A 25,395-nucleotide genomic window follows, 5' to 3' on the forward strand; every position below is an offset into this window, starting at 1 on the left:
ACCTTACATATGAATCTGTTCACTAACAATTATATATATATATATATATATATATATATATATATATATATATATATGTGTGTGTGTGTGTGTGTGTGTGTGTGTGTGTGAGATGTGTGTGTAGTATATATACATACTATATATATATATATATATATATATATATATATATATATATATATATATATATATATATATATAGCGAATACCACGGGAAAATGATAGTCAGAAATCCAAGCGCTTTCGTCTTTTTTATTCAGACATCGTCAAGGAGCTCCTTGACGATGTCTGAATAAAGACGAAAGCGCTTGGATTTCTGACTATCATTTTCCCGTGGTATTCGCTTATTTATGAAGTCACGTGCATCTACTGTGATTTTTTAAGCATATATATATATATATATATATATATATATATATATATATATATATATATATGCAAACGGAGGAATCTCAATCTCGAATTTCGCTATATTTAACGACCATACGACCATCTCTGCATGCCGACTCACCAGTCCATTCCTGTCCTCGTCCCAGAGCAGAATGGTGCCGTCGTTGAACGAGGGACCAGCCAGGTATAACAAAAGCGCATCGGCGCACATGGGCAGCGAGCACAGATTTCTCAGGTGGTACCGGAATCCTAGTTTCATAGACGACGGGTAGATGGCGTGCGGCATTTCCGGATCTGTAAAGCAAAGAGTAGTAGACTGATCATTTAGGACAATTTGGCATCAGCACACTGAATGGCTCCACGGAGGATTAGATGGCGAGATAAAGTGAGGGAAGAAGTTTGGCGGAGGATGTGCTGCCTTTGATAGAAGGCAGTGGAGAAGGCGCATCAGGCGACCGACCCCTTAATGTTGGGATAATGGCGGGAAAGAAGTAGAAGAAGAAGAGGAAGAAGAAGACACTGAATGACCCCATGCGTAAGTTATGCCTTTTGGAATAACTTATCTGATCTTTCACCTTGGGCCAGTTAATTATATGAAAACAAGATATTAAAATTAATTAGGCTTTTGACTTTTTCATGGGAGTAAGCTCTCGTGAATAATAATAATAATAATAATAATAATAATAAGAATAATAATAATAATCAATCAATATTTTAAGGGGTCCACAATAATATAAATGTTAAAAGTTCGTGTATAATTTATAAAATCTTTATCAAAACTTTCCAAACCTTCCAAAGGTTCATCTTCAGTCCAAGGACTGAAGATGAACCCAGGGAGGGGTTCGAAAGCTTTTATTAAGTGATTATAAATTATACACGAACATTTAACATTTTTATTATTGTGGACCCCTTAGAACATTGTATACACTCCCGTTTTTCCCAAATAATATAATAATAATAATAATAATAATAATAATAATATACCTCTCTTCACCAACAATCTGGCTCTCTCTCTCTGAAATGTTTCCAGACTTGGGTCTAGGGCGCGAAGCTCTGCAAATTAGGCCATCAAACCGTTGTATTATGTCCCCACAAAACAGTTTTTTCTTTCGGATAATACAGTCACAAAGAACGAATCAAGGGAGATGAAAGGAAAAGACATTTGCTCTCTGATGAGTTTGATGAAGCTGCCATATGACAGAATGGACTGTTCCACCTTGGCAGCTCGTAATTTAACCTCTCTGTGGATTACGGTTTTCTTAACATACCAGCTTATCATGTATCTGTCGTACCGTATATTACCCTGGAGGGATCATATCTTACTATAATGGGCGTAATGTCTGTCTGTCCGTCTGTCATTTAATCACGGACAAACGGCTGGTCCGATGGGCATGAAACTTGGCAGGGTTATAGTGGCGACCCCTAAGATGGTTTATCATGAGGTTTCATCCTACCTCCCCCGCCCTCCGAAAGGGGTGGGGGTGAGAAGGGATTCCCTGAAACGGAGCTGGTTCTGCCAGTGAAACGAGGCCGGTTATGCCCGTAGACTTAGTTACTTTACGAATTTTCATACATAATTTCTGTATACATATGTTTGCTAGTAAACCAAAGCTCCGTATTTTTTTTTAGTACACTGTAGATGGACGATTCCGATAAATAAAATTTTATTATTATTAATTCGGGAATATTGATTCCCTTGGAACAGGAAAATTCCTAATTACCTATCATGATTTGCATAATCAACTACGCGAAGGTTAAAAAAATCAAATAAGAACAAATGCAGGAAGACCGGAATACAATTAGATCATATAAAATGAGTGGCGCATAAGTAAGGAAAAAAATATTTATAATTCCCCATTCAACACTTGACCTGCTCCAGGTGAGAAGTGATATGAACAAATCAATAAACAAGTGACATGCATATGAAATATAATACACGAGTAAATGAGTGATCAAATAAACCATCAAAGGAAAGTGCCGCGGGGATCTTCCAGCGAGGAAACTTAAGCCCGGGACACTGAAGGAGGACATGGTTAAGGACAAGGTCTATAGACCTTGGTTAAGGGGCTATGGTTAAAAACCCATGGTCTATAGACCTTGGTTAAACGTTTATACGGTTGCTGCCACCTGGCGGCTGCTGTAAGGCTTATTGCTGAGGCATCCGATACGGTTTGGACGCCGCTTTTTGGCCACAAAGATACGCCAGTGAATTGCGTTCAACCAGCGTCTATATCTGTTAAGACCTGGCGTTCCACACATTTGAATAAAGGGGATATCGGACGCCCCAGCGCCGCCCAACCCCCCTGCTTTGAATATCTCTAGCGTGTGTGTGTGTGTGTGTGTGTGTGTGTGTGTGTGTACGCGCGCGTTCAAGTGCGTTCCTGCGCTTGTGCGTTGCTTAGTAACATGATGGCGTTAGGTTTCATGAATAAAGTGATTTCAGGGCCAATGAAAAACTTGTTACATAGAATATTAAATTTACGTAAAATTAAAACGCAACCATTAATTTCAAGGGTTTCCGCTTCAAATTCTTAAGCCACCAAACTGGAGTCCTGAGGAACAACACCAAATCATAATCCAGTTATGAAGACGTTTTAAAAAAATCTTTCTCTCAGAAGTTTTCAAAGACAGACTTATTTGGAAATCAGTGGATGGAAGGAAAGATATAGATAGTACTACTTCTTCTTCGAGACGGGTAAAACTGCGAGATGCAGTTACGACGCGCAACACAACTCACTCATTTTCTGCCTCGTACGACGATCGTCAAAGAAGCCGCCTCATTCTTGCTGTTTATTTGAGAGAGAGAGAGAGAGAGAGAGAGAGAGAGAGAGAGAGAGAGAGAGAGAGAGAAAGAACTGGTTCTATGAATCGCCTCGAATACATGTGTGATTAACGGTGCCTTGAAAGCCGAAAATCTTCCAAAGCTTCTTCAGATGTAAAGGATTAGCTCTCTCTCTCTCTCCTCTCTCTCTCTCTCTCTCTCTCTCTCTCTCAAAAGCTGTACATTCAAAACTGAAGTCAGTTTTACCTTGCTGAAGTGGGGTATACGTTATCCATTTCTGAATCGAAAAGATTTGTTACATACATTTGTTAAAACGTAATTAAGTGTTTGAATATTATGCGTGATTACTCATACACTGAATAACTGGTTGATTTATATTCTCTACATTTATAACTCGAGACGGATATTTAAAACAATAACAGAGTATCCGCACTAAGTTGCCACGACAGTTCCTGAGAATAGTTCTTGTGAAGAAATCAGCAACTAGGGGAGTTGTCCCCGAGTGTGGGGAGGAGAACAAGACACCTTATAAAGATGGATAAGCCCCACACATGCAGGTGTGGACACTTTTCCGAGAAAGATTAGGTCATAAAGGATCAGGTCATAAAGTAAACACTCGCAATCTCCAGGAAGCAGAGTCCGCAAGCTTGATCTTTCACTGATTTTCCAATGAAGCTTTACTAGCTGTATTTATGTTCAAATAATAATAATTAGTTAGCCAATCTTAACTCAGCTAAAGGGATTCATGTTAGATTAAGGTTGAAGTACGGCAGCGCGGCCCCATGTTCTTGGAGCATCCCATGAAAAAAAAAAAAGATATGAAAAACGGAAAACCTGTGGCACTTATGGGGGGCAAGACACAACGAAAAGCTATCAGCCAAGCAAGGTCCATGGATTGTATAGGCCTTGCAGCCAACAAACTCTGCCTGCCACCTTTCTACATAAATGTTTTCGAAGAAATGAAACCAATAAGGCTTTCTAAGCAGTAAAAAGAGGTGTGATGTGGAGGACTCACCTTGGGGAGTTTGGAGAAGCATTATAAGCCGTGCAGGAAATTACAGCAATGTTAAAAAAAAAAAAAAAAAGTTCTGAACCAAGTTACTCGTTCATATATGAAAAATATTCTAATCTTTTATTATTATTATTATTATTATTATTATTATTATTATTATTATTATTATTATTATTATTATTATTATTATTATTATTATTATTATTATCATTATTATTATTATTAACCAAACAAAAACTTCTTTCAGTTTTCTTCTGAAGATTGAAAAAGAAACCCACAAATTCAATTTGTAACTTGTTTACTTCTAAGTATTTACATTTAGTTTTACTCCACACTCGAGTACTTTCAGGCCCTTCTGTGGCCCATTCTCAAGAGATGTTTGGGATGTTAGCCTGGGTCAAGGCCCAGCAGTCTTCTGGAACTTCTTCTCGTTGTGCTGTCATTTATGCGATGGCTGTTCTGGTTTTCTTGAGAGTTGCCAATTCCCTCTTGTCGCTCTGATATCCTGAGCTGATGGTCAATGGGATTCACCCTTGTGGTAAGGGTGTGGTCACCGAAAGTCTGTTGGGCAGGAAACCTAATCTCCAGGTCAGCAGGGTCAATCTTAGCCTCTTTTAATATCAAAGCTCGGCTTATGGGATCTTCTGAGGCCACTTATCAGAGAGATTAAAGTAATTGAAGGAAACAAAGGTTTTACCTCAGAAGATCCCATAAGCCGAGCTTTGATATTAAAAGAGGCTAAGATTGACCCTGCTGACCTGGAGATTAGGTTTCCTGCCCAACAGACTTTCGGTGACCACACCCTTACCACAAGGGTGAATCCCATTGACCATCAGCTCAGGATATCAGAGCGACAAGAGGGAATTGGCAACTCTCAAGAAAACCAGAACAGCCATCGCATAAATGACAGCACAACGAGAAGAAGTTCCAGAAGACTGCTGGGCCTTGACCCAGGCTAACATCCCAAACATCTCTTGAGAATGGGCCACAGAAGGGCCTGAAAGTACTCGAGTGTGGAGTAAAACTAAATGTAAATACTTAGAAGTAAACAAGTTACAAATTGAATTTGTGGGTTTCTTTTTCAATTATTATTATTATTATTATTATCCAGAAGATAAACCCTATTGATACCGAACAAGCCCACCACAGGGGCCACTGACTTGAAATTCAAGCTTCTTAAGACTATAACGCTCATTAAGAAATAACAAAATGGTAAAGGGAAATACAGAAATAAGAGATCTCACTTATCAAAATAAAAAAAAAATCAATAAATTAATAAATCGATAAAAATGTATTGAAACACAAGGAGAATACTTTAGAGTAGTAAGTTAAGTATCTTAGTTTTACCAGACCACTGAGGTGATTAACAGCTCACCTAGGGCTGACCCGAAGGATTAGATATTTTTACGTGGCTAGGAACCTACAGCTTATTGTGGGCTCCGAACCACATAGCAGTAACGCACTGTATCTTCGCTTGAACTTTAAAAAGCCCCAATTGTACGACATCCTCGGAGAGACTTCCAGAGTCCAACGGTGTGAGGTATAAAGGACCTCTAGAACTGAGAAGTTCGGCAGCGAGGGAGGCACATTAATGGATATTGGTGATTCTGCTGGTCAGCGAATCTGGTTGCTCTCGGCAGGAAAAAGGAGGGGGGTGGGGATCAGGGATCAATTGAATGTGAAAGATCTCTATTAAAACAGAACTTATAAACAAGTGTCTAACAAAAGACCATCCGTCGATGGTCCGAGTCATAACTTCTAATATTAGGAAACAGGATCTGACGGAATTTTCCCTTTGAATATTGAAAATTATACAGAAATGAGAAACGACAAACAAAACAAGGAGCGAAGAAGTGACTGAAAAATTGGATAAAGAGAGAGAAGAATGATTTAATCAGCAGCTGAGATAATTGGTTGCATCGCTGGCTGAAAAAAGAAATGCGCGCAGCAAATGTATTCGGCTTAACAGCACATGGTAATGAAAAACCACTATGCAACATGATTGCAAGTATTCTAGAACCTGAGATATTTTTTTCACTGAATAGGATAAATACTAAGTCACTAAAACAAAACATTTATATATACATGTACAGTTATATGTGTATATATATTTGTGTATGTAAGTATGTATGTATGCATACACACTGTAAATGTGCAATGTACATACATGTACTATTACTACGACTATAAACATTACGACAGCGAAATGCAAAGCTTGAAATAAGTGTAGAACAAAGCTTCAGGCGCCATCTCCAACTACTGGTCTTCTGAAGATTATCGGATTAAAAAAAAAATTAAACAAAAAAAGGGCAAGAAAATAAGACGAGAAAAAAAAAACTTAAAAAAAAGAGAATAATCGGGAGAGTTAGTTTAGTCGTTAAATGACGAAAGACTCCAAATACTGGTTATTAGCCTCAATTAGCAACCTTATAAGTCGCCCACGATGGCGGATCGTTTGATGTCGAGTAAGTGGGCGGAGCCTGTGCTTTGCCGCCCTGTCATTTACCTTCCTGCCTATCACATTAGCTCCGCCCACTTCATGTGGACACTGCATTTACCCTCGGAGAGAGAGAGAGAGAGAGAGAGAGAGAGAGAGAGAGAGAAACTCTGCATGTACTGTTGCACTTTTATGCATTTCAGTGCATTCTTGCACAGAGCAAACGAACCCTATTCTGAGAGAGAGAGAATTTTTGTGCACTGTTGCACTTTTATGTATTTTAGTGCATTCTTGCACTAGATCAAGCGAATCATATTCTGAGAGAGAGAGAGAGAGAGAGAGAGAGAGAGAGAGAGAGAGAGAGAGAGAGACTCTGCATGCATTGTTGCTCTTTTATGCATTTTAGTGCATTCTTGCACCAGATCACACGAATAATTAAACGCGGCGTTCATGAAAAAATTGACGTATCCTAAATGAGCAAATAAATGCTTGCAACCTCTCAAGGGTCATTCATTTTTTTTTATCTTGACATTCCGCACCCTGCATTCGAAGAAACGCTTGCGGCAATCAGCTGGGTTTGTATTTCGTGTGACTCTCTCTCTCTCTCTCCAGTCTTTTTTTTTTTTTTTTTTTTTTTTGGTTGTTAATCTTTCATTTTTTTTCCTCCTTTCGTATCTTCGCAAAGTGATAATCTTATTTGCGATCAGAATAATTATTGTTTTTTTGCCTTTCTTTTTTATGTATTTTTTGGTCGTTAGTCTTTTATTATTTGACTTATTTTTTTCCTTTCGTATCTTCTCTTCATTGATTATCTTATTCGCGAGTAGACTAATTATCGGTTTTTGTGAGTCTTTTTCTTTCATGATCGACCCTTTGAAGCCTGAGATTTCATATTCCATTAATGTTCGACCAAAGTTCTGAGATGGTGATAATTTAATATTGCTGTTTTTAGCTTAAGAGAGTCTTTATCTCTCGCTTCGTCTGTCTAGCTACTTATTTCTCTCATTTGTTATTGGACATATTTATGAAAATGGCGCTACTAATATTTACGGCAAATATATTTATGATGCTTTCCAGAACACAATCTTTGATTATATCCAACCTACGGGCAGTTCTTTGTAAAAAAAATTAATCCTTTCAGAATTAATCCTATGAAAGGATTTAACCAATAAATCAATTTTATTTTGAAGTGAAAACATCACCCAGGCTACCCAACCTACGGGCAGTTCTTTGTAAAAATAAATAATGTTACTTTTCAGAATTAAATCTATAACAAGATTTAACCAATAGATCAATTTTATTTTTCCTGAAGTGAAAACATCACCCCATGGTACGTTCACCATCGAAGACATCGTAAAATAAAAAGAAAGAAAGAAAAAAAAAAACTCTTACCTGCGTTCTTCTTGGCGCCGTTGGCGTAGAAGATCTTGATATTGCCCTTGTGGAAGCCGTTGTGCCTGAGCATGTTGTAGGACATCTTGAGCTTGTTTCGGGACTCCTCCGGCGAGAGGTCCCTGTTCCACCCTCCGGAGACCAGGACGGCCTGGTCGCACACTTCGAACAGGCGACACCTGGTGTGGACGGTGTTGTGCCCCGCGGAACACCGCTTCGAGTTCACGCCTGCAACGTGGATAGTTGAGGTCAAGATACGCCCTGGTCTCTCTCTCTCTCTCTCTCTGATAGCCTGTCTGCCCATCTCTCACTTTGTGTGTGTGTTTGTGTGTATCTGTGTGTGTCCATCTCATCCTCAGTGAGCATGTGGGTATGTATTTGACAGGCTCTTCCGTATTCGTTAATTAAGGTTCAAGACACTCTCTCTCTCTCTCTCTCTCTCTCTCTGTGTGCATGTGAGTATGTGTGGGTATTTGACAAGTTTTTCCCTTTTTATTAAATTAGGTTCAAGGCAAGGCTCTCTCTCTCTCTCTCTCTCTCTCTCTCTCTTCTCTCTCCTCTCTCTCAAGGCCCTCTCTCTCTCTCTCTCTCTCTCTCTCTCATGAATTATTCTGCTTTCATTGAATGAAGTTCGAGAAGAAAATTTTTTGAAGTTTTTTGCATAGTCATTATTTGGTTTTCAATCCAATTTGTTTTTCACTTGTCAAAGAAAATATAAACGTAGAAGAAATCTAAAAGTATTTCTACATGAAGAAACAATGCACTACTGCCTAATTAACCAGTGTTCATATACGACTTCATCACACTGTTACAGTATCTCATTTTACTTCTAAGACGCTATTCTTCCAAGACCGAGTGTACGTCCGTACATCACTGTGTGCGTTCTTGTATATTTCGGCGTTCAGCCGACCTTGAAGCGGGAAATGACACATCTTCAGCTTCTCAAATACCATATACGAAACGATAGTTGAAATTTGTCCATTTGTTCATAGCAATCTGTTCTGAATTTTTTTTATTCTCTCTCTTTTACGAATCTGGTGTTAGAATGGCTAAAGCGCATTTTCACACACATTTTAGAGAGATGACTCAATTCAGGTTAATGACCTCTGAATACGATGCTAAGAACTCGTCGATTTTTTTTTATAAATAGTTTTAGAATATGCAGTCTTTGAGGGTCGAACGTGCGATCAAAATGCAATTTAAATTTTGAATATATAAGTGAATGAAAGGTGTTATCAGCAACGTAATTATGAAATTGTATTTATTACAGTTTTATTAGCACTTGCTGGTCTTCTGAGAATCGCATATTTTATTAGTCAGCTAATAAAAAACCTTTGGAAAGATTTTACAAACTATTTTCGGTTCTTTTCTAGATATATAATTTTACCGCAACAACGAAGATGAGGAAATGCATTTAAAACTTGTATTGCAGCAAGATATCTTTAAGCAATATCCGTTACCTTGGCTAGAGACGAACTACATCAATTACTGGCGAAATAATGATTAAATGAAAAACAGAAGAAGAAGAACTTTTCCTAGCATTAATTTTTTAAGGAGACACTATTTCCAAAATAATTTGTAACAAAAAAATCGACTCGTGAAGAGCTTACTGACCAGCTAACCAGAGTGAAGTAAACAGACACTGAACGAACGAACAAATTCGTAACAAGCAAAGTCACTTCAAGCAATCGAGATCTGGCGAATTGAAACACTCATTCTCAACCAACTCCCTCATTTTAAGCAACTCCAGACAAAGTTATGAAACGGAACGATTGACCGACCGACTGACCAGGCAAAAGTAACCGTGCAACGAAGGCGCCCACTCACTCGGGCCAGGACCTGAAGCCCTTCCTTACCCAGAGGGTCGCACACGAGATGCTCCGTGTCATTGAGGGTCCTCAGTCTGGCGCAGGGCGCGTACCCGATGACGTCATCCCTGCACCTCAGCCTCTGGATGGGACTCTCGGTAGCGCGATGAGCGGTGGGGCTGTGGGCGCGGCTGTAGGCGTGGGCGTGGGCGTCTTCCGCCGTCAGGACCAGGGGCGGGAAGTTGATTTCGCAACGCCGGGCGTAATTCTTGCGTCTGCCTCGCCTGTCGAAGAGGTTCCTGCATCTCTCCTTCACCGCTACCGTCAGGCAGTCGCCGGGGTCTTCATGAGTGATCAGGGGAGAAGAGAGAGATGGGATTCATGTTAGTCTAGAGATAAACAAATGAATATCGAAGAAAAACTTGAGCAATGATGGAGGGACACTTGGCGGAAGCCAGGATGTTATTTTAAAATAAGAATTTTTATCAAACTTTTGCATGCGTCTGTTATTGAAGAAACTGAAATAGTTAATGCAAATAATAATGGGTTGGTGATGTTCTTGTTACTATTCTGAATTGGTAATATATGATAATTTAAGGGCAAAGTACGAAGCAATTATTAAAAGAAATGACAAAATTCAAAAAGATATTAAAAAATAACAAGCATTCTATGGTAATTACACTATTGTTGGTGTTGATCTGCAAAGGCAATACTGGTCGAATTATATTAATAAAATTTCCAATGCAACTTTACAAGAAAACAAAATCATAAATGGCAAAAAATATAAAAATAGATCGAAAAATTGTTGATTGCTAAGGGTTACCTAACTGGTGATTGGCTAGGGATATATATAGAATTTCGCTATCGGGCTTAAAATTAGCGCAAAATGGTCAGACGAAATTGACCCTTCAGTTCCCCTATGGCTAGAGATAACTATATCCTTCACTTGGTCTCTCTCTCTCTCTCTCTCTCAGTTAAGTTAAGACACTCTTCCACCCTTTTTTGTAGGTATTTTCCATTTAGTCCCAATCCATCTCTCTCTCTCTCTCTAAGTTTAAACTGGAAGAATAATTCTCAGATACTCGACTACCCTTTCTTGCCCGTATTTTCTATTCAGTCCCCATCCGTCTCTCCTCTCTCTCTCTCTAACTCTCTCTCTGTCTCTCTCTCGGGCTCTGTTTCTCTCTCTCTCTCTCTCTCTCTTGGAAAAATCCCCACGTAATTCCTGTTTTTAAGAGAGGTGATATGGAAGACGTCTCTAATTATCGAAAAGTTCTGGAAAAAATAATTGCTAATCAATTAACTGTTTTTCTAGAGACAAATGGTCTAATCTCACAAAGTCAACACGGCTTCAGACCAAACTTATCAACTGAAACGGCTCTATTAAAAATATCAGATAAGATTTATAATAACATGGATGATAAAAAAGTTTCACTATTCCTTTTACTTGACCTCTCAAAAGCCTTCGACAGCGTGAATCATAATATATTATTTGATAAATGTACATCACTGAATATAGATCCACTCTGGTTAATGAATTACCTACATAACAGATCCCAGCCAGTTAGAATGGGCCAAACTGTGTCTTCCCCAAAAATTGTAGAGTTTGGTGTACCCCAGGGCTCTATTCTTGGCCCAATACTCTTTGTAATATATGTCAATGATCTGGTAAAATCACTACCCGGCTGTTTCGTCATCCAATATGCCGACGACACCCAGATCTTAATTGAAGGAAATGTAAATGAAATAGACGAACTAATTCATAGGGCAGAAAACATACTAAAGAAGGCCAAATACTACTTCTTAACTAATGGTTTGCTTCTTAATGAGAGAAAAAAAACAATTCATTTTAATAGGTTCCCGACAATATATATCAGAAATTGGAGACAATGTGCAAATAGATTTTAATGGAAATATGATTAAACCCATGAAAGCTGTAAAAAATCTAGGGGTTTATTTTGACAGATATATGACGTTTGAAACGCATATAGATGAAATTTATAAGAAAGTGATGGGTACTTTAATTTATTTAAATAGAGTAAAAGATTCACTTGATTCTTCTACGCGTAAAATAGTTGTTCAGTCGCTGGCTATGAGTATAATCAACTTCTGTTTGAGAATTTGGGGAGTAACTGGCTCTACACAAATGAAAAGGGTTCAAAAACTTCAAAACTTTGCCGCACGAGTGGCTGTTGGTAATGTAAAAAAAAAAACATGACCACATATCCCTTTACCTCAAAAAATTAGAATGGTTAAAGATAAAAGACAAATATACCATAGATGTCTGTAATTTGGTATTCAAAACAATACAAAAAATAACTCCTGAATGGTTATATGATTTTCCAACATAGTACGCAGTTAATGGGGTTTCTACTCGACAGCAGGAGAATCTGTGTGTAGAAAAGGCGAAAACAGAGATAGGCTCCCGCCAGTTTAGTTTTCGAGGCCCAGCAATATACAATAAAGTACCTGGCACAATTAAACAAAAATCCTCTCTCGCTGCTTTTAATGTACACTTAAAGAAACTAATTTTAAATGGTTCCGATTAGTGTAAGGGCCCTTTCACACTATGTCGCACCTACATCCGGCTAGCAGTCGACTATTATTTCTAATGTACCTTTTCACACTATGTCAGTCCGGCAAATTTGCCGGTCCGGCATCGCATTACAACCGACAGGCCCCACTGGACAAGTCCGGTGCTGCACCCAGACGCGATTGCAGTTGGCCATTGTGTTCAATGCGTGTCTTCACACTATGCGATTGTTTCCTGCACATACATGCGGCAGGAGTAGACTTCCACTGCTTCTGGTGATCGGGTGCATTGGGTAATGAAATCATTTGAGGGATATAAATAGTGTTATTCCCGTTGCTGGTTCCGTGCAACGAAAAAACACATGTAGTAATAATAATAATAACAATAATAAATAGTGTTATAGGTATATAAGAAAGAACTAGAGGTATGGATGGCTTAAGTATAAACTACTGAGAAATGATTTACCAAATGATTTGCTGTTTTGTTTCATTTAGGTTACATATACGTTTTGATTCTGAAATTATTAGAAGGTTATCGGCAAATTATTTATATAAAAGAGGGCTAAAAGCTTTTGATTTCGATAAATATGATTTTTTAAGAAGTTTTTATAGTTAACACTTACGTTTTATTTACATTAATTAATGAAACATAGAGAGATTTATATCAAAGTAAAAGACTTGTTTTTGAGATAGATATATCAGCTTATACTTTTGATAAATAGAGATGTTTCAGCTAACACTTGTTGCTTTCATTTATCCTTTTTGATTTTATATGGAAAAGCAAATTTACGAGGAAAGGTGCATATTATTTCTTCTTACCTGATGGTAACTGCCAGTTGTTGTGCTGGCGAAATAGCATCTCTGAATGTCGTATTTTCTTTCAGCAACTGGTCATATAGACGTGACAAAATTTCGTCAAAGGTTGTTTTCGACAGTCTGGTGTAATTGAAAAATTTATCATCATCTCTTTTCAGCTTCTCGAAAAGAGTGGCAAATGCACCATAAAAGTGCCTTTGTGTATTCAAAGGGTGTACCCAATGAATTCTAGATTTTCTCTTCTTTTTTCTCAAATGTAATAAATAAAGACACAATCATTTTCTCTTCCTGTCCATCTAGTCATCACTACAGGCTGAGGAGAGCAAACTGCAAGCACTTGTCAAAAATTGGGTCATTTTGTGCGGCAGTCGGACAAATGTACGATTTGCGCAATTTTGTGTCGCATTTAGATCCGGCACTGCAATCGTAGAGTGTGAAAGGACCCTAAGTTTTACTGAACGTTATGCTTAATTGTCATATTAAAAGTGCTTTTGAAGGCACTACTGCACTTTTATAGATGTTGGAATTAGTTTTAGATAATACTTATGGATAAGATGGCTTTTATTTACAAATTAAGATTTCCTTAGTCCTTATAATCTAGTATGCTTATTTGATTACTCTGTGTTATTTTAATACTATTTGTACAAGACTTGTTTTTAACACAACTTAAGTGGTCTACGACATTGTATTTTAATATTCAAAAAGAATCATTTTTACTCACTATATTTTAAGTAAATGCTTTCTAATTTTATGATATTCTTTTATTACTGATGAATTTTATTAATTACTAAGTTTTAGCCGATTTGTTGATTCTTAAAACAACTTTTGTATGTCTAAAATAACAAATATTTTAACTGTTTGTGAGATGATTTTACTAATTGTAGTTTTATATTTTATGAATACCCAATGTAAATATTGGAAATAAAGAATTATTATTATTATTATTATATATTATTATCTCTCTCTCTCTCTCTCTCTCTCGCAGACCTTCACTGACACACACACGCACACACGTGCAACCACAACATAAAAACTCTTCCCCAACGTGTAAACAACACCTGATCGTGTGTGTGTGTGTGTGTGTGTGTGTGTGAATGGCATGTGTGAACACATCCTCAAGATAACCATTTTTCTTTTCTGTCTCTCTCTCTCCTCTTCCCGGACAACCACTATCAGAAGCCACAAGTCGGCGGGCGGTCTCACCCGAACACGTATAATAACAAGTATCTTTATTAATGAGGACGAGAGTCGTCCATTTTATACGGAGAGTGAACAAAGATCGGAATGCATTTGAAGCGTGAAGGGAAAGGAGGCAGAGAGAGAGAGAGAGAGAGAGAGAGAGAGAGAGAGAGAGAGAGAGAGAGAGAGAATAAAAGCTAAAAGCAAGGAACCTAACAGAACATGCATTTTTTTTTTTTACGGAAAATGGACAAAGAAAGATCTGGATACATTTGAAGAGTAAAAGGAAAAGAAAGAGAGAGAGAGAGAGAGAGAGAGAGAGAGAGAGAGAGAGGAGAGCGAGCGAGTTGAGATTGTTGGACAGGCAGGTATAATTGTTACCTTTTAATTAAAATCTGGGACGCGACGGGGAGGATAAAGTAATCGGGCTCAGATGAATAACCATAGATGGAGCGAATAATTGCACTTCAGAAAGTAATATATATTTTTTTATTAAGATCTTTTAAAAATAGACAAAGTTGCCTCTGAAATCAAGGGAACGTGAGAGCGGTCAATGAAATTACATGAAAAAGATAGTATAAATTTTTATTAGCTTTTCTATGTTAATATTATTTTTTGGGGTGATGGAATTATGTTAAGGATTTGAACAGCCATCGTGGAAAAAATTGTGAACGTATGATTCTTCATATAAAAGACTAATAGATTGATTGTTTATCTATATTTTGTTCATGAAACAGCATGGATTGTGTAGTAAAATAGTAGGTTTACATAAAAAACAGTATTTTACTTATTTTACCACACATTCCGTGTTGTTTAATGGAAGAAATAAAAATAAACAAACGATCAATCAGTCTGCTATTATTTAATCAGTTCTTAAGAAACGCATTCAATCGCTCTATGCGGATTGTCTGTGGTTTGTGGAATTCCTTATTGATATTTCATATTTCAACTCCGTACAAGATCACCACTCCTCTCTTTCCTGAATGAGGTAGGAAATACAGTAAAAATAATTAATAAAAGTAATGATTTATGTTCTAGTTAAGAATAAGTAATGACTTTAGCAAACCCAAACCCATACCGATTTCGTTTCTCCGTTTGTCTTAGGCAGAGAATTAGTACTATTATTAATATTATTATTTTAAATTTGATGTCGTCACAGGAATAAAAAGTTCATCAGCGCACTGTGACATGGGCAGGAATTGCTACGTTGCCTTGAAACCAAATTTAATTTATTATTAAAACCTGGGCCGCCATTCGGCACCAGTGGCGTGACATCACGTGGAGCGCTTGAATTGCATAAGAGTGACTTTGGGAAAACCTACTTGGCTTCTGTTGAATTAATCAGTGGATTAGGTAGCTAGCAGGTACGTGATTGTGGTGGATAGCAACCAAGGTGAAGGGTACGGAACAAGGAGCCTCCTCACAAAAAATTTTGTTACCAACTGAGAGATTAAACCCTCTGGACACCTACGTGGGTGTTGATTATACACACACACACAGACACACACACACACACACACACACACACACATATATATATATATATATATATATATATATATATATATATATATATTAAATTACAAAACATTGCTTTCTGTACCAGAATATTTCTCTTGCTTGTAAGGATTTTCTGTTACAACCCATTACCGAAATGAAATGCTTAGCAGACATTTTTTCTTTTAGCTTCGAGTATCAACATAAACAACAACAAGAAGAGTCAATATCAATTAAAACAACGTGCAACAGAAATGGGAAAGTAAAGACGACGCTGACTCGTATGTTCAGTGAGACCAAAATAAATAAACAAATAACCATAAATTCAACGTAATGTAAAAGTGTTTTAGTAATGGTATCCCCCAGAGCTTCGATGAGACTGCAAAATTCTCTGTAATTACGATACACTTCTTTGCCAGGCCTCTCTTTCTCTCTCTCTCTATCTATCTCTCTCTCTCTGTATCACACAAACATGCAATTGTATACAGAAGTGAGCGTGGGCTTCTAATTTCAGGGCATGGCCTAAAATTAGCACAAAATTACAAACCAGTCGTACTTTCCCTCTCGAAGATCTACTTCACGATATCCGAAAAACGCAGGAGTAGAAAACTAAAAGGGGAAGGAAAAGGGAGAGGCAGAGAGACAGACGACGACGAGTTATCTCTGAAAACAAGAGAAGAACGATAACATCCAAGGAAGACAACTGTCGTCGGCAGAAGGCGTTGGTGCTGAACACTATCGAATTACGGGCAGCCATCCACTCATTCTTCTTCTTCTTTTATTGGCTATTTCTAATAGCCCTTTGTGTCTGCTTCTGTTGATATGATCTCTCTGTCTGTCTGTCTGTCTGTCTTTCTCTCTGCGTCTAGGTCAAGTGTGCAACTGAAAATGTCTGTAATAGCTATATTTGGATGTGTGTGTGTGAGTGTGTGTTTTTTTTTTTTTTTTTTTTTTTTTGTGCGTATGTCAGTTTTTTTTTTTAAGGTCGAGCATCTGCTGTTTGCTTGGCTTTAATATACCAGGCACAGGTGTCTGGGCGACTCCGCCAGATATGCTTTCAAAAAAGTCCGTATGTGTTGTGAGAGGAGGAGCGAGACCTCCATGATCTATATTCTATCCGTTTATTCCTTTTCGTTACTCATCATGCTCCCTGCACGAAAAGTTTTCATCCAGAGAGGAGAGAGAGAGAGAGAGAGAAGAGAGAGAGAGAGAGAGAGAGAGAGATCTACTATAATGTTTATCACAAGGTGGACTAATGAATGAACAAGGAATCCAGGCCAGAGGCCTGGCGTAGGGATCACTCGTATTAAGTGATTGCTTTTTATCGTCATTTCGTCGCACATTTAAAATTACTTTTATCTAATCATTTTAACACGATGCACAATTCAACTAGTTGATTTCACAGAGAGGTGGCTTAATGAATCTCAAGGTGAATGTTCTTATATAGCGTTAATACTTGCTTGGTTTTGTTTTTTTTAATTGTTACGATCATTTTTTGTTGTTGTTGACATCATTCTAGAATGCAGTTTTTTTTATATAAGATTATTTTGGCATCGGTTTAAGCGTTCCTTTATTTATTCATTCGCACTTGGGTCAAGTCGAGTACCCTGTTGGCAAGTCTTGCCATCGAACAAGAGAAACGTCTTTCATGCGGTAATTTCGTATTTATGCTCCGAATTTCTCTAATACCCTCCTTGTTTCAGATTGGTAACTTTATCCTCAGCTAACTGGGCTGCGTATTCCCGACCTGTAGCCGAGTACCGAACCTTCCTCGAAAAATCGGGACGCCATATCTTAAAAATAACCATAGAATCTTCTTGAAAATGAAAAAAAAAACTAACCATAGAATCTTCTTAAAAATACACCCAAATTCTATAGAGCCCATCTTGAAACTAACCTAATCTAGGGACATGGCAAAAAAAAGAAAGAAAAAAAAAACGGGGCTGGTACAATACTAGTATACATCTCGAGAATTTGCTACGGGGCTGAAGTGTCAGTCGGCGTCGAATTTTTATGAAATCTGTTACATTCTCTGCTGAATCCACATTTTTCCTGAATGCTCTCGCAAAAACTTCACTTTCCTACGTGACTGGAACTACGTAAACTATGGTTTAGGGAACAACTTCTGCTCGGAAGAATCAAGCAAGTGTATATCTATTACGAAAGCGCTTTGCCTTTTAAATAGATGTAATTACTGGGTTTTGAATTTGTTTAACGATAACAAGGGCTTTGGTCATCCTTTGTATATATGTAAATGTATGGTTGTCATCTTCTAGACTATGAATTTTAAAGGCGAAATAGCAACATGCTGAAAATGAACTCTCTCTCTTATTCGCACCAAGAAGGCAAACTGAATGTAAATCCTTAATGTTTCATAAAGCTCTTTAGGGATTATTTTCCCCCGAGACTGAAACATGGAGATATAAAATCAACCCAAATAACCATTCAGCTTATGGCTTCGCTAGAATGAGGCATATATAACTGTTAAGAATGCAATGTTGAAAGGGCAAATACTCTCTCTCTCTCCCTCTCTCTCTGTAAGCCAAGTCAGACGTAGCGTGTGTTAAATACTACACTCCTAACAAGGGTGGCTTCTGAAGAAAGACGAGATAAACTCACTGCTATATTCACTCTTCCAACCTGACTACTGAATAGCGGATGAACCACTTGTGCAGAAACTTTCCGAAGAATTACTCGCTTCGTACGTTTACGCCGAGATCATCAGAAATACTTTGAACACCGTCAGTATTGCTTCTCACCTTTTCTGACAAGTTTTTTTTTTTTTTTTTTTTTTTTTTACTAGTGTACCATGTACAGCTTATTCCCTTTAACTCTAGCGTCACAGATCAGTAGTGTTTCAATTCACAAGAACACATACACACACACACGCACACTTGGTACACCCATCTCCCTCGTCTTACCCATACTGTTTTACCTTCATGAATAATTCTGTTATTCGAGTACTTTCTTAATCAAAACATATTGTTACACTCCTCTCTTCTATCTCACCCAATCCTTCAGAATCTTTCCCTTATCCAGACACACCTTAACAACCCTGGTCAGCCACTCAGTCAGTTTCATCACTATACTACAGGATAGTACTTGTAATCTTCTCTTTCTCTCTACGAAATATTTACCACTGCAAATCATCATCATAAAGTTGTAGGGAATATGAACTTGGACTAAGATAATTTTTTATTATTTTTGCATAAGTAAAAATAAAAAAATATCTTAAAATCTATTTTTACATAAGCAAAAACAAAAAACTATCTTAAAATCAAGAATCACGTCCCGTTTCGAAGCTACGCCAAACTTTAAATTAATAAGCTACTTCTGAAAACCCCAACCCACGAGACAGGTAAAATATTTCATCTCTAAAACTTTCGCAAAAGTGCTACACCTGGAAAACCCGGTTTTTCAGAGACAAGATGGCCAAAGGTTTCGTAAGAAATTTGTTGAACTTACTTTTTCTCTAAAAAAAAAAAAAGTTTAATTCGCTCACTTTTCGTAAATTCAAAGATTTATTTAATGAGAAAAATATATAATATTCAAAATACACACAATTAAGTCGTAGGAAATTAACAAATAAAAATAGAAGAATGTGAAATACTTTCATGGAAAACTGTAAAATAACTAAGTGAAAAATATGATCTATTTCATTCATCTGTCGTCAAATTTTTGCTTATTCATTTATCACATTGATATATTCAGGCATCGTTGCATTTATTTATCTGATGATGAGTTTATATATTCATTGATAAATTTCCCTCTGCATTAATATTTTCATTCATCTGTTTTCACTTATCCATTAATTAATCTGTTTATCTATTAATCCATTTAGATAAATAATACAAATTTAAAAACGTGGATTCAGTAGCATCAAAACTGGTCAAATAACTTCAGCATAAGATCGAAATTTTCGCAGAATTAAAAGTTCTGAAAGCAATCACGGTTTCAGGCATTTTCGAGCACTTCTGGGAGCTGTCAATAAGGGATCTAAAACTAACTAGTAGATTCACATTACCAGTGCATTTGATGTCTAGGCCCGTCCCTTACGACACTCATGATTGGCTGTTGATAAGCCAATGGCAGGGCTGGAAACTCTCAGTCTCTCGAGAGAGTTCACGTTGGCAGGATGTATGTTCCACCTCTCCTGAAAGAAGTATACCTTAGGAGAGATGGAACATACATCCTGCCTTTGTGAACTCTCGAGAGAGAGACTGAGAGTTTCCAGCCCTGTCATTGGCTTATCAACAGCCAATCAGGAGCGTCGTAAGGGACTGGCCTAGACATCAAATGCACGGCTGATGTGAATCTACTATAGGAGGGCTAAAAGTCTATGTCATTAGGGAGATCCAAGAACGCAAGAGGTGTATCGGACAGAATCGAAACCATGACCTTGAGGCTCCGCCAACTGGATACACTTCAGACCCACTTCTAACGAAGAACCCGAGGTGGCCATGATATTGGCTCCTGAGGATCAGAATCAGTTGGTAAAAACAGAAGAACCGAACGAAAGGGTCAGCTGATAGTCGGGAAGGCACAAAGTGCTTCCTCCCGAGAACATGCAATTTGGGATTATTTACAGATTACGCTCATGTAATTTGGAGTGGATCCAACTTACCGTGCGCATAAATTAGAACTTAAAACGCGGGAAATATGGGAGCGAAGCTTGGGTGGTAATGGTTGTCAGAGCTCCCGGAAATGAAAAGCGTAATGCACAGCTTCAAGATGAGACAACTACCAGCCAATCCAAACTTCGAAGAGAGAGAAAAAAACTACAAAAACAATAACTCGCAGATTTCACTAGAAAAAGCTGATATTATCCCTTTCAACGGAAACCATAATCACCCTCCTTTCAAAATGTGTTGGGTTCATCATTTTTCGAAAACACCTGTTTATACTAAATTTGATGATGGGGCGTAAGGAACGATTTCCTACCGGTTGTTGATCGACCCTGATGGGGTTTCGACCACAAAGATATTGCATAAAAAGGAACGTGTTATTTATTAGACCACAAGTGAACGTAGTTCAGCCTTTCTGCTCATTATTACACTTGCTCACATACGTATACACAAACACACACACACACACACCCCCACACACACACACACATATATATCTATATATATATTAATATATATATATATATATGTGTGTGTGTGTGTGTGTGTGTGTGTGTATGTATACATATATATCGGTGTCATGATATGTTTCAGGGATAAAAGACCTCAGTACATTGTACCTACTGCCTTTTCCCGAAAATGCACATGATTTGTCATCAATCTCATTAACCACTGTTGCGTCAAATAATTGAATAAAATATATATATTTGAATGTACACGTGCCATTGTTTTGCATGTCTGAGCAGCCACATGTACTGTACACTAACTACAATGTCTACTATGTGGTATGTAGAACGGAAACAGGAAATAATCAAATATGAATAATGGAAATGGTCCACTTTGTGGCCTTATCCAAATCCTCCGGTAAGCCACAACATCCACTTTGATCCCTTTCTCCCTGGCTGTCCGGCTTCTTCAAGTTGACCTCGTTCCAGTTCAGCCTCTCATCCTATAGCAGATTCCCATCAACAGTACATTTGATGTCCAGGCTGGTACCTTACGACGCACCTGATTGGCTGTTGATAAGCCAATGACAGGACTGGAAACTCTGTCTCTCGAGAGAATTCACATGGGTAGGATCTAAGTTCCATCTCTCCTGAGGGATATTTCTTTCAAAAATATCCCTCAGGAGAGGTGGAACATACGTCCTGCCTATGTGAACTCTCGAGAGAGACTAAGAGTTTCCAGCCCTGTGATTGGCTTATCAACAGCCAATCAGGAGAGTCGTAAGGGACTGGCCTAGACATCAAATGCACGGTTGATGTGACTCTTCTATAGGATGGCACCAGGGGTCAATCTCGACGAGATTTTCGTGCCCTTTCCTTCCTGCTTTAACGATGGCGTTTAATCAAGGGACGATCTCCCCTCCTAGGTTAAGCATGCTTTAGAATAAGTCTAGGCAGGACACGGCCCCATAGGATAAGTTAGGTTACGTTCGTTGACAGGGATGCGTGCAGTTCAAGATAAACGGCGCCATAAGAAGGGAAGAAACACTCCGCTTTTAGCACGTCTTCTGTAGGCTGTATAAGCTTTATTTATGCTTTACTAAACCGAAACTGTTTTCGGGTGCAGTACTACGTTTAGAAAAAGAAAAGAAAAACAACGACGATGCTGTTAACTCCCAACAAATCTTAATCATCTTGCCTCTATTTTGTGAGAAATCATACTTCAGTCACTATACTGACCTTCACTGCCTGGCAGCACAATGGCAACACTGTATAATCTAGGAGTAACCTTCCCTGACTAGCGCAAGATCATCATGGTTAACTGGACTCTAAGGTAATTTTCAAGTCATGTTAGAAATTATAGGGGCGGACGATTTTCTAGTTCTTTCGATGTACGACTCCCAGTTTAGTGCCTCAGTGGTGTGATCGGTAGGCCTTGTCCTGCCACCTCGATGGCCGCGAGTTCGATCCATGGGCATTCCAGTGAGGAGTCAGAGATGTGTATTTCTGGTGATAGGAGTTCACTCTCGACGTGGTTCGGAAGTCACGTAAAGCCGTTGGTCCCGTTGCTGAATAACCACTGGTTTCATGCAACGTAAAAACACCAAACAAACAAGCAAACTACTCCCAATTTGGCGATTACGTGTCACGGCAGGGAACTGATATACCACTATTTCCAAAGCGAACGGGATTTCATTCTTCAGGGCAGTAAGCTGTCCAAGTTGGTCTGATGTCCCATCATCCTTATCCAAAATCCTCCAACATTTCCCAGACATGACAGTCCTCACGTTCACACGAAAGAGAGACAAGTAACTCATGATAAAGTGACTGAGTAGTAGCCTTGTGCGAAAATCTAACTTTGGCCTTGGGGTGGCAAGCGAGGTCCTTAATTTATACTACATAAATCTTCAAGACAATTTACGGGATTGCTGACATGCTGAATCTAAATAAACAGGGCATTCCAGAGGCGATATAGTCAATTTGGGGTGACCAAGTCAACTTGCTGAATGTATTATAATTCCTGGACAATACTTTTTTTATAACAAATATAAACATGTAAGGATTTAGCTAGTATGAAGACGTCACACAGCTAAGGATTTATCCCTTGAAGATTAATAATAATAATAATAATAATAATACCGAACACTATAAATACCACTTATTCAAAAAAATATGATACTAATAATAATAATAATAATAATTATAATAATAATAATAATAATAATAATATTCAAAGGGGTCCACATTAGTAAGAATGTTGAAAGTTCGTCTATAATTTATAAACACTTCATAAAAGCTTTCGAACCCTTCTGAGGATGAACCCAGGGAAGGTTTCGAAAGCTTTTATAAGGCGTTTATAAATTACTCTAAACAAACTTTTAACATTCTTGTTATTGTGGACCCCTTAGAACACTGTATGAACTTTCGTGATAGACAGTTTTTTCCCCCAAATAATAATAATAATAATAATAATAATATTAATAGCTAGCAAAAGACAAAGGACAAGCGAACGAAAGCTGTTAAAATACCCAAACATTCTCCCAGAAGCACACACTTGGATCGTATAGGTTGGTGTAATGGCCGATCCTCCTGGGTAAACATAATTATGGTATTTAGAGCCCGGCCATCCTCTTCCCAATACAATAACGGAGATAAATCACGGGGTCAAGGGGTGAAAAATACCATCCTCCAATGGCTCACAATGGGATCCTACAGCAAGACAAGGCGGCCGGCGGCGTCCTTTGATCTCGGTCTCGGGCGGCATCTTAAAAGAGCGAAGGAACTTGTGGAAGAGAGGACTACTGCCCCAGTACGCACCTATCGCTGATATTCTTTGCTCTTGTTCCTTCTCCGTATCTCTATCTCTGTGTATTTGTGCTGCTGCTCCTCTCTCTCTCTCTCTCTCTCTCTCTCTCTCTCTCTCTCTCTCTCTATAATATATATATATATATATATATATATATATATATATATATATATATAATCTGATGCCTTTCTGAGAGATAACAGATACATATTCCCTCTCTCTCTCTCATACACACACACACACACACACACACACACATATATATATATATATATATATATATATATATATATATAGAGAGAGAGAGAGAGAGAGAGAGAGAGAGAGAGAGAGAGAGAATGTCTATTTGCTATCTCTCAGAAAGACATCAGATTATTCCCCCGACGAATGCAAACAACTGTGCATCTTTTTATCATTTTTCTCTTATCTTCAGACAATTCTCCATCTCTATTCTCCTCCTCCTCTTCTTACTTCTTTTCTTCCTTTTTTCCCTTTACAAGTGACTGACGGCCACGAGGTCTTGAATTAGAGGTGTGTGTGCGTGTGAACTTGTGTATGTGCGTGTGTGTGAAGAGAGCCACTACTGAAGACAGACGAGGTGTTCATGTGACCGAGTACTCGGTTATTAGTCTTACATAAACGTCACTTGGTCCTAATTTTGTGGATATTTTGTACTTCAAATTATACAGGTTACTCTCCAGTTGAGAAATGATGGCCAAGGTTTTTTTTTTCTCATATTTTTTTCACTCACTCGCTTTTTAAATGCATCCCTGTGTTAGTGAGTTTTTGGCGTTGAGTAAAGTATTGCGTCTCATATATTTTCTCTCGTTTTTTTCCCAAGTGTTGCTTCTCCTTCTATTTCACGAGGGTGGATGTCCTTTGGGACACCGGTTGGTTCTCTATCATCGTTCATCCAGTCTTTTGATACTATTGACAAGCAGTGATGGATCTAGAAATCTTTCATTGGCGGAGGGGGGCCGCAATTAGGACGATCATATATATATATATATATATATATATATGTATAGTATATATATATATATATATATTATATATCATATATAAATAATCTATATATATATATTAATATTATATAATAATATACATATATATATATATATATATATACATATGTAACATACACACGTACGGTACATAATACCTATATACACACAATAGTAGAAGTTGTTATTGTTTTTGTTGTTGTTGAAATAATCATTAACTAAACAAAAGCTTTGCTACTAATACCGATTTATTGAAAGAATACAATGTTCTGTTACTCATATCCATGGGGAAGGGGCGTCCCACCCCCACTAAATCCGCCACTCAACTGTTGTTGACAAGTATATGAAGAATGCCGGTTGTATCACAAGGCTGTCTGAATTAACTGATACATATTGTTGGCTATTAATATAGCGTCTGTCTGTCTGTCTAGAAGAGTATTAGTTTCCTCGAAGATAAATGTCTGTCTGTCTGTCTAGAAGAGTATTAGTTTCCTCGAAGATAAATGTCTGTCTGTCTGTCTAGAAGAGTATTAGTTTCTTCGAAGATAAATTTCTGTCTGTCTGTCTAGAAGAGTATTAGTTTCCTCGAAGATAAAGGTCTGTCTCTGTCTAGGAAGAGTATTTAAGTTTCTTCCGAGATAAATGTCTGTTTGTCTGTCCTAGAAGAGT

At 37.9% G+C, this 25,395-nt stretch overlaps 1 protein-coding gene across 1 annotated transcript in view; it reads right to left on the bottom strand.

The window, feature by feature from the left end:
• LOC135222471 (uncharacterized) overlaps positions 1-25,395 on the bottom strand; it is a 69,075-nt gene that overhangs the window by 16,452 nt on the left and 27,228 nt on the right. Inside the window, exons 2-4 of the mRNA XM_064260559.1 lie at positions 9,870-10,163; positions 8,014-8,241; positions 512-684 (exon numbers count right to left, since the gene is read on the bottom strand). Of these exons, the coding sequence (XP_064116629.1) occupies positions 512-684; positions 8,014-8,241; positions 9,870-10,163 (695 nt within the window). The remainder of the gene's footprint in view (positions 1-511; positions 685-8,013; positions 8,242-9,869; positions 10,164-25,395) is intronic.

The sequence above is a fragment of the Macrobrachium nipponense genome, chromosome 20, assembly GCF_015104395.2.
Source record: "Macrobrachium nipponense isolate FS-2020 chromosome 20, ASM1510439v2, whole genome shotgun sequence".
Lineage (NCBI taxonomy): Eukaryota > Metazoa > Arthropoda > Malacostraca > Decapoda > Palaemonidae > Macrobrachium > Macrobrachium nipponense.